We start from the raw sequence: 10394 nt of genomic DNA on the forward strand, positions 1-10394 counted from the left end.
GCTTGCTCAGCCTTGCCTTTCCGCTGTCTTTACAGTGTCTCTTAATGAACAGGTTCCTGGTCTTGACGTGTGGTCTTAGGAAGCCACTCCAGAGGGGAGCGTGGCATCCTCACCTCCTGCAGGACTGTGTCTGTGGGTCGGTGGGAAACCCTGCAGCCCCAGTGTGCAGTCCTCACACATGCAGCCAGGCCAGACTCCAGTGCACGCGTGGGCCCACGCTGCCCCACACCCCGTCTGTCCCGTGGGTCTGGGGTTGGTGGGCAGGGTCTGAGCCTGTGAACCTGTCCTGGTACGTGCAGAGGGGACTGCAGTGGCCGCGGGGCTGCGGGGCTGGGGAGTGTTGGAGATGACAGCCCGCGTGAGGCCACTGTGGAAGTGGATTCTCCCCGGGGCCTCCTGCCTGCCCACCAGACCTCAGCCCCACAGAAGGCAGGGTCAGGGCCGTGAGCCACTAACTTACAAGCGCTAACTTATCACGGCAACAGTAGGAGCCAAACCCCTGGGCCCACGCCTGACCCCTGCAGCCTTGGAAAGCTCCTGGCTCGCGGGGTCACCGCGGACGGCTCCACTCACCCCCAGCTTGGCCTCTCGGGCCGGTTCCACCTCGTGTTTCAGAATCACCAGCCCAGGTCCCACAGACACACAGACACGCTTGTGGTTTTGATTGAATTGTACTGAATCTACAGATCAGTCTGAGAAGTGACAGCTCCGTGACACAGAGTTTGCAAACGTCAATTCCCGAGGGCCAGTGGCCATCCCGGCTTCAGGGAATCCTCAGTGGACCTGCCCCGTGGGGCAGTCAGGAGGATGGCAGCAGGGGTCCAGAAGGGCCTTTAAACACTCGAGGGCCGCAGGCGGGGGCCTGAGTCCCGTGTGCCCTGGACCCGACTGGAGCAAGCAGGGAGCCCATAAGAGGGGCTAGGAGAGGGGGGCCAGGCCTTGGAGGGAGGGGCTCGGGCCAGAGGCTCTCTGGGGCCAGCCTGTGAGGAGAGGGTCAGGGGGCACTCCGGAAGGGGCGCCGGCTCGACCCCGGTCTGGTCAGTGCTCCCGAGGCCAGTGCAGAGGCGCCACAGGTGTGCCCCAACCCGGGACGAAGGAGGCCCAGAATGGCCCAGAGGGGCCAGTGCCCCTGGGCGTGAGCCAGCACTCCCCAAGCGGACAGCAAAGGCCAGTGAGAAGGCGTTGTGGCTGGGCCCTGGGGCCTAAGCTGGCGGCACCAGGTCCGGGTGGAGCGCCCTGGGGGAGAGGGGAGGCCGGGCTGAGGCCATGTCCACTGGTGGAAGGGAGGCGGGGCAGGTGCCAAGCCAAGCCTCCTGGGAAGGAGAGGAGCCTGTCCTGGCAGCTGGGGGCGCATCCTCCCGACACAGATGGCTCTTTGTCAGGGCGGAGCCCAGCTCCCCGAGCAGTCTCGGGAACAAAGCCCCCTCTGTCCACAGTGGCCTCCCCCTCCCCCCCGGGCACCACCCCCAGAAACGGAGCAGAGTCCCCCCACTACCCAAGGTTCCCATCAGGCGTCCCTGCCCAACACAGACACACACACGCACACGCACACGCACACCAGGCATAGGCGTGGCCCAGGTGGGGTGTACAAAGGGAGCCCAGGATGAGGGTGCTCCAAGGGTACATCCAGGACCCTGCATCCCCGGGGCCCTCACGCCCACCCTGTGCTGCAGGCCATGCCTGTCCGTCCAGCACCTGGGCAGCCCTAGACCAGACCAGCCTCAGCCACCACCGCCCAGGGACCCCTCGCCCTGGACCTGAGGGGAGCATCCCCTCCCCAGACAGAGACCCGGAAGGGTGGCAGAGGGACAGCTGGAGCCTCAGCCCTGCAAGGAGGCCTCCACAATTTATTTCCGGGTCTTCTCCAGATCCTGAATGCCCACGGCCACCACAATGGGCCTGCCCCCAGCACTGCAGGCCGCGGGGCTGGGTACTGCCCAAAGTGGGGACCCGGGGCCCAGGGCCCAGTGTGCCTGCACCACCGGGGCTGTGTCTGTGTCACCCCTGCAGTTGCCTGGCCTGGAATCTGCCCCTCCAAGGCCCAGCCAGGCTGAGGGAGGTGCCCCCGGGAGCAGGGAACGTCAGCGTCCAGGTGGCAGGATCCAGACGGGGCCGGGCGGGGCTCCCACCAGCCTGGCCAGCTCCTGCCGACACTGGCCCTGGAGCTGGCGCAGCACCACCTCCAGGCGGGCCTCCTGGCTCCTCAGCGCCTCAATCACTTCAGGGGCCCGCAGGCCTGGGCCCCCGGGCACCCCAGCCTCAGTCCTCACCAGCCGGTGGGGCCCGTGGGGCTGGGCCAGGCTGCAGCCGCCGCCTCGCTCGCAGGCCTGCCGCAGAGCGGCCAGGTCCTGTCCCACGGCCTCCCGCAAGGCCGTCCTCGCGGCGCTCCACTGGGGCCCACGGCCTCCGACCTGCACAGGGGACGTGGCAAGTGAGCAGAGGGTGACCAGTCTCACCAGGACCCTGGCTCAGGGCCTCGGCTCTCCCTGAGCCCTGCCCCAGCCGCCAGCAGTCCTGCGGCCCCTCCCAGTGCCCAAAGAGGAGCAGCTCCAGCGCCAGCTCTAAGGCCCGGCTCCTCCAGGCTCTGTCACCCGCACCGAGCATCTGAGCCCTAAGCCAGAGGCCGTGGGGCCCCGGGGAAAGGGCCAGCAGCTCGATCACCCCCGACAGCCCTGCAGGGCCTGAGCCCTCAGGACCACCCAGCTGCAGGCCCAGCTCTTGCACCGCGGTATTGCAGGGGGAGTGGGCCTGGCTGCCCCCAGCAGGCCAAGTCCTGCAGGGTCTGCTCAGAGCCCAGAGTGCAGACCCTCGGGGCACCCACCCCCAACCCCACCCACCACTCCAGGCGGGGTCAGAATGTCCTCTGCTCTATCGGCTTCCCACTTTCCCACCGCCCTCGCAGAGGGGTGGCATGGGGTGGCCCTGACCCAAGGGGACGCCAGGCTAAGGGGATGCCAGGCCGAGGACACGACCTGGTGAGGACACCTCTGGCCCCCAGGGCAGGCCCATCCCAGAGACCCTGCAGGCAGCAGGGAGCGCAAAGAGGCTGTGCCCTCGGTGTCCCCAGGGAACTGCCCTGACCCTGACCCTGACCCCGACCCTCAGTGGGCACTGCTCCATGGTTCGCAACAAGGAAGCGTGAAGAGCCCTGAGCCCAGACAAGCACCGGCCCCCCTTCTTGTGAGAAACCGCCTGCAAACATCACCGTTGCTCCAGCTGTCACTGCCCAAGAGGGCAGAGGGCTCCAGCTTGGCCCGGCCGGAGGAGACATGGCCGTGCAGGGCCTGAACGAGCCACGCTGCAGGCCCCCAGGAAACACCCATGCTCCCCAGGGGTATCTGAGGGGAAAACCACGCCTGCAGTTTACTCTAAGATGCTTCAGAAAAAGGAAATCAATGCAGCGCACGTGGCGCACTGCTCACAGCCACAAACCCGGTGCTCGCCCGGTCCAGCTCATGGAGAGAGGAGGGTGGCGCCCAGGTGGGGCTGGGGGACACACATGTCCACCAGCAGGTCCAAAAGGCCACATGGTGTGAGCGGAAGCCAGCAGGGACGACACCAGAACTGCCCTGGGATAACGAACAGACCTGCATCAGGGTGGCCAGGGTGGGGCGGCAGCCGAGTCTGGCAGGTGAGCCCACCCCCCTTGCAAACAGACCAAATGGTGCAAGTCCCACCGTGGGAGCCCCCCACCGAGCACAACCCGGGCCAGGGCCCCAAGTCCTCACCCCGGCCTCCCAGGCCGCCCGCCGGGCCTCCACCGCCTCTCGCAGCTCTCCCTGCAGGGCCTGCAGCTCCCGCACCAGGGGCTCCAACGCTCCAGTCCCTGGTGTGGGGATCCTGGGCAGAAACGTGGGCTGTGAGGCCTCAGGGGGGCAGGCGCCCAGGACCGTGTCCTGCAGAGAGGGACCCCAAGTGAGAGGGTGGGCGGCAGGCCCGGGCCTCACAACCAGAGGCCCAGCTCCCCAGCCGGCAGGGACAGAGGCCCAGGGTCACTTCCCGCCCCCGGGTCGCAGACCAAGCTGGACAGTGACCGTCACCCTGGTGGGCCTGGAGGCCAGGGAGGCACAAAGGCCAGGCTTCCGGAAGGCCAAGACCCCTGAGAAGTCTGGGCTTCCCCAGGAGCTGGGAAGGGTGGTGATGGGACAGACAGACATCTGGAAAGAGCCACACACACAAAACCCACAGGCCTGGGTGTGAAACCAGCTTCAGGGCTGGGTGTGGGGGGCTTCCCTGAGACTTCTCTTCCTGTGTGGAAAATGAGAAGACCCCACCACCACCCCAGGGCCGCTGTGGTCAGACCAGGGGAGGGGAGGGGAGGGGAGGGACAGGAGGTGGGTGGAACGGCTTCCTGACCATCCACCGCCAGAAGACCAGCTCCCGGCGCCGCCACTCGAGGGCCGCCTGCAGCCGCGCGTTCTCCCTCTCCAGCCTCCGCAGCAGCTGCAACGCAAACCAGTAAGGCCGCAGAGTCAGAGAACCCAGTGCGCCTGGGACCCTGCACACCCTGCCCACCGTCTCTGGCTCAGTCACCTTGGCTCACCCGGCCCACCCGCGGGCTGAGCCACCTCCCTGCAGGGCACGGCACGGCAGGACAGGGCGCGGCACGGCAGGGCAGCCTCGCCTCCAGCACAAGCAGGCCAAGCTTACCAGGCCTCTGACCACACCAGTGACCCGCCAGCCCCCCACAGGCGTGGGTCCCGCAGGGTCGGCGGCTGAGTCCTGGTGCCCCCTCCCTTGCGGCTCCACCCCACATCCCCTGCTGACTGAGGGCTGCACCCCGGAGGCTTCGGGTGTACAGGGAGGCCCCGGATGGGGGAGACTGGCGGGTTCTGGGAATCCCTCCCTGTAGTCCCCTGGAGCCCAAAGGCAGGGCAGAGGCTACACGGCGCCCAGCTTGGAGGCGACGGAGGACAGACCGGGGACCAGGGTGGAGAACACAGCCGCGCAGACCCCCAGCCCCACCCTGCAGGCACGGCCCGAACAGCCCCGCACCTGCGGACCCCGCAGTCCAGTGCACGGGCACATGCTCCCGTCCCACCTGCTGAGGCCACTGCGGCCTCGGGAAGCCGGACAGGGGCAAGGCCAGTCACGGTCCACCCCAAGGGCCCACGGTAAGCTGCGGAGAGACAGATGGGCCCCACTGGGATGGCCCAGGCCAGCACCCGCTGTGCTCCTCTCTGAACACAGCAGCCAGCACAGTGACCCAGCCTCCGGCACCACTCCTTCTAGAAGGGAGCCCAGGAGTGTGCTCTGGGGCCGGGACAAACGGCCAGACAAGAGCCCTGCCAGGCCTCCACTCACAGAGGCTGGTGCCCGAGCCATGCGCAGCAGTATGCCCGCCAGGCAACCAGGGGATGCACATGGCTGGACAAGGGGCTCCCGGGCCAGGGGGCCAGACAGGGGCAGCCTTGAGCACCAGGCCAAGGGCCCAGCCCATGGCCAGGGGAGCAGGGAAGGCAGGCCTGCGGTGAGAATCGCCCTGTGGTCTGGGGGAGGGCTGCAGACATGGGAGGGCGGAGCCCACATGCCCACACCACACACACACCCCGCTACACACACGTGCTGGCCCGTGAGAAGAGCAGCTTACTCAGCTCCCAAGAACAGTCCCAGAGGGTGTCCACACCCCCGCGTCCCAAGCCACAATATAAGAAGACTACAGGCCCAGCCAGTAACCAAGGATGCTGCCCAGCCACTCCACAGCATGCCTGGCCACTGACACAGCAACAAGAGATCATTCCAGAAGCTCATGGGACCCATCCCAAGAGCGCAGCCCCTTCAGGTCGGCTGGTCCAGGCCGCCACCAGCTTCTCATCCAGAATCCTTGGAAGGAAGCCAACTGTCCCCATCCACCTGGCCACACCGTTTTCAGTCCTGGCGCACCAACATGCACCGCCCTCCAGGAGGAGGGGAGTCGTACCCGCCCAGGCCCCCCCCAGAGGCTGGGGTCCCAGGCAGCCCCAGGCTGGAGCTGGCACAGCCTCTGCTCTACTCAGACCAGGGAGGGGACCAGGGGCAGGAGGCCTGCGCCTTGCTGAGTCACCCCTGAAAGGGAACAGAGCCAAGGGCATCTCAGGACGCCCAGATGCGGCCTCAGCACCTTCAGGGCCAAGCACGGCCTCGCCCAGGTAAAGCCAGGAGCGCAGGCCGGGCAGGCACCCCCAGGTGGCCGCCCTGACCCCACGGTGGGGATGCAGACCCCCGAGGAGCACGCGGCTCTACAGGCGGGATCTGCTGGGCCTGCCCTGAGCCTCAGACCTCCTCCCCAGCCAAGTGTCCCAGGACAAGGCACTGCCAGCCTCACACTCTGGACCAGCCAGGGCCCAGCACAAGTAATGGCCAGCCTTGGGCCTGTCCCAGGACCCCCTGGCCAGGCGAGCCCAAGGGAAGGAAACAGTGATGATGGACGGGGGCTCCTGAAAAGAAGGTCAGTAGAGTGTGGGGCAGCGCCAACCCCCACCTCCTCATCAACAGGTGACACATGCCCAAGCTCAAGGTACCCACACCGTCAGCTCGGACCCTTGAACAGTCTTCCTTAATTCCAGTGGCCCCCCTTGCTGGCTGCCAGCCCGGCCCAGACACCTGTGTTCTTCCCACTGCCCAAAGTGTACCCAGCCACGTGCACACACACAGCAGCACTGGCTGCTCTGGGGGCAAGAGAGGCCCTGAGGTTGCACGTGTCTCCTACATAGGCAAGGGGGTGAGCTTGGGGACTTCCCTGGTGGTCCAGTAGGTAAGACTCCGTGCTCCCAAAGCAGGGGGCCCAGGCTCAATCCCTCGTCGGGGAACTAGATCCCACATGCTGCAACTAAAGAGTCCACATGCCACAACTAAGGGTCCACATGCCGCAGTGAAGATCCTGCACGCCGCAACAAAGATCTCACATGCCGCAACTAAGACCTAGCACAGCCAAATGAATAAAATAAGTATTTTAAAAAAAAAAAAAGGAACTTCCTGCTGGTGCAGTGGTTAAGAATCCACCTGCCAATGCAGGGGATATGGGTTCAAGCCCTGGTCCGGGAAGACCCCACATGCCGCGCAGCAACTAAGCCCGTGAGCCACAACTACTGAGCCCGCGTGCCACAACTACTGAAGCCCACGCACCTAGAGCTCCGCAGCAAGAGAAGCCACTGAAATGAGAAGCCCGCGCACCGCAATAAAGAGTAGCCAGCCCCCGCTCGCCACAAGTAGAGAAAGCCTGCACGCAGCAACAGAGACCCAACGCGGCCATAAATAAACAAACAGATAGATAGATAGATAGATAGATACTGTTTAAAAAGATGGTGAGCTTGGCTAACACCCACAGCTCAAAGCTGGTCTGCTGTCTGGGTCCCCCACCCTCCCAGGCTCCTTCTCACCTTGGGCCACGCCCACCTTGGTCCCACCAGCTCTCACCTGACGGCCACCCTCCGGGTCTCTGAGCAGCTCCGTTTCGGTGACAGACAGGTGGCCAAGGCTGCGGTCGCTGTGGCAGCCACGGGTATATGAGTGGATCTGAAACAGGCAGTGCAGACCCCAGGCTGAGAAGGTGGGCGCCTCCCCACAGCCAGCGCTAGGCAAGGACCTTACAGATAAGGAAACGCTTCAGAGAGGGTCGGGCCCAGGAGAGTAGTCAGCACTGCTGGGAGGCTGGCCCAGGGCCCAGTACCCACCAGGAGGCCCATGCAGAGGGAGGGGCACCCCACCCAGCTCCCAGGGTGCAGTATAGGTAGAGTGGGGCGCCCCTGCTTCCCCCTCAGCTCATCAAGTGCGAGGCCCATGTGGTGGCACAAACAGTGAGGCCAGTGGCAGGGACACAGACACAGGGCACTCCAGCAAGGTGAGGCCTGAAGGCAGCAGGGAGGCTAACTGGTGGGCATGTCTCACACAGAGGAGCAGCTGGAGCCCAGACAAGAGGCAGTGAGGGCTCCCAGGAAACGCTAGCTGAGCAAAAGACCCTCTCCCAGGGGCAGAGCACCAGGCGGGGTGTTCCAGCACCAGAGAGCTCTGCGCTGGTGCGAACCCTGGGCTACCTGCCCAGCCACCGCTCAGCCCAGACCATGCACTGGACCTGTGGGGACACCTGTGCCCCAACAGCTGAGCCCTACCAGCCTTTCGGAAGCCCACAGGAGCTGCCCACCGCCCGTGAGCCCACACCCAGGATGCGGTGGGAGGGGGTGCCTTCCTCGCCATCTCGTGTTCAGGCAGCAGTGGCTCCCCAGGGCCCACTTTGGTGCTCAGTGACATAGAGTCTGAAGCTTCTAGGGAGTTCTGGGGACAGGAAGGTCGACCCTGCAGGCTCCCTGCCCCCCTGATTCCCTGCCCCATAGATGTCCAGCAACACCTGCTCTAGGCCCCCTCCTGGACAACATGGAGCCCTAGGGTCAGGCTCTGGGCCACCCCAGGCTGTGCCCAACAGGTCAACTCCCAGCCAGGCCTGGGAAGGCCCACATTCAGCCAAAGGCTGGGCGCCAGCCTGAGATGGGAATGCTGGACAGGCCTCTATAGCACAGAGGACAGCTGCCCCTGGGTGGACAACGCATGCGTGGCACTACCTTGCCCAGGAGGGCGCACTGCTCCTGCTGACTGGCCATCAGGTTTCGCCACCGGAACCGCAGCTTTCCCATCAGCCACTGCAGGTGGCGGATGTCCACACAGCCGTCTGCTTCCACGCTGGGGGCAGGAGGGCCAGGGCTGGCCAGGGCCTCGCACTGGGGAGGGGGCAAGGGTCACGCACTGCTCTCACACCCCAGGCAGAGACCACGAAGGGGAAAGAGAAAGGAAGCCCTTGGGAGTGAGAGCCAAGAGATCCCGGGGGCGCCAGGAAGAGCTGGGTCAGGAGCCTGTGGGCACGTCCCCGGCCCTCATCTGCCTCCGAGTGCTCACCCGGGCATTCGGGGCAGCAACACTGACCCCCACAGGGCTGACCCCGCCGGTCCGGTGCCCACACCCAGGATTCCCGCCCGGGCTGGGCGCGGCTCACACTCATCCCTCACCCACCTCGCACACGGGCATCTCGTCTCCCAGCTGCACGCGGTTCTGGGTCAGCAGCCGCTCGGGCAGGGGCCCGCGGGCCAGGAGCCAGGCCAGGGCCAGCAGCAGCTCGCGGCCGCCCTGGGAGCCGTCGTCCGGGAGCTGTGCCAGGGCCCGCCTAGGGTAGCCCTGGGTGCGCAGCGCCAACTTCACAGAGCGGACCTGGGCCTCTGCGGTAGGAGACGCCAGCTCAGGAGGGACACCCACTGGAGGTGACGCTACCCAGACTCCTAAGGGACCCCCGCGGGACGCAGAGCAGAGACCATGCTTGGAAGGGACTAGCAGGGGCATTGGGACCTAACCTGGAGGCGGGAAGGTGAGAGGCTCACGCGGAGGGACGGGGTGTCTCATCGGGGAGGCGGGGCAGTGGGCGGGGCCTTACGGAGGGCTGTCCCGTGGTCGTGCAGTGGGCGGGGCTCTCTGGGTGGGCGGGGCCAGAGCCTTACCAGGCGGGCCTTACCCGGGGAGAATGAGGCCGAGGCGCCGTCGGCCAGCTGCGGCGAGAGCACGCGGAAGAGCAGCCGCCAGAGCGCGGGGGCCTGCGAGGATCAAAGAGCGACGGTCAGCGGGGCTGGCGGCGTCCCTGCGTCCTCCCGGAGCCCTACTGGCCCCAGCCGCCTGCCCTGCTGGCCTCACCGCCTCCGGACGGTCGAACTTGGCGCGGCGGAAGGTCTCGGGGCTGGGTCCGGCGGGCAGAGTCTGACTCAATGCGGCGATGGCCTCGGGCAGGGCCCGGGCCGCGTCCGCCGGGTCCACCCGGCGACGCCGCCGCCGCCGCCCCATGCAGCGTCCGCCCGCCTGTCTCAGATTGCGCGCCGCCGCCGCCGCGTCCCCGCGACCAATCCCCGCGAGAGCTGCGTCCCCGCGCCCAGTCACCGTTCAGGTGCCGCCTCTGCTGGGCCCGCGCCCAACCGCCGAGTAGGCTGAGACGCGCCTCTAGCTCCTGCCCAATGAGCGGTGCCCCCGGCGTTTGAGTGCTGTCTGTTCTGTCCGGTGCGGAAGCATTTCCGGTGCGTCGGGGACCCATCGGCGTTGAGAGCCTCGCGGGGTCCGCCCTCCGCGACTCAATCGCGGCAACACCTGACTCTCCTCGTCCGGACCCCACCAATCAGCCCCTTGCACCAAATGGCAGCCTAGCAACCGCCGGAGGGTCAGCTGCGGCGCTCAGGGTGCCCCCTGCGGCCGAGAGGCGCCACCGACACGCGGGAGCGACCCTCCGCCTCCGGAAGCCCTCTCTGGCCTCCGGAAGCCCTGGGACCCCGCAGCGCGTACCAGGCCGGAGACGCAGGGGCCAGCGCCCGGGTACCGGGGGACGTACCCCGACGGCTCAACCCCGCAGCGCGCGGGCGGGTGCTCCTCCCGGACGGCCGGCGACTCTCTCC

General features: G+C 66.7%; 1 protein-coding gene across 12 annotated transcripts; it reads right to left on the reverse strand.

Annotated features, from left to right (window-relative positions):
• Nucleotides 1-652: 652 nt before the first annotated feature.
• Nucleotides 653-10394, reverse strand: TEDC1 (tubulin epsilon and delta complex 1). 12 transcript variants are annotated; one of them, XR_010934976.1, is made up of 10 exons: nt 9649-10384; nt 9395-9551; nt 8980-9182; nt 8535-8690; nt 7396-7494; nt 4357-4443; nt 3729-3896; nt 3423-3569; nt 2015-2411; nt 653-1236 (listed from the first exon to the last, which is right to left on the reverse strand). XR_010934976.1 is itself a non-coding variant. In XM_067706659.1 (9 exons), the coding sequence occupies exons 1-9, from the start codon at nt 9793-9795 to the stop codon at nt 2082-2084; spliced, it is 1494 nt and encodes a 497-aa protein (XP_067562760.1). In that variant the 5' UTR covers nt 9796-10382; the 3' UTR covers nt 653-2081. The 12 variants fall into 12 exon arrangements, 11 of the variants coding, with proteins under 11 accessions (XP_067562760.1, XP_067562891.1, XP_067562972.1 ...); XM_067706659.1 differs by having other exon boundaries at nt 653-2411; nt 9649-10382; XM_067706790.1 differs by having other exon boundaries at nt 653-2411; nt 9473-9551; nt 9649-10375.

The sequence above is a fragment of the Pseudorca crassidens genome, chromosome 1, assembly GCF_039906515.1.
Source record: "Pseudorca crassidens isolate mPseCra1 chromosome 1, mPseCra1.hap1, whole genome shotgun sequence".
Taxonomy (NCBI): domain Eukaryota; kingdom Metazoa; phylum Chordata; class Mammalia; order Artiodactyla; family Delphinidae; genus Pseudorca; species Pseudorca crassidens.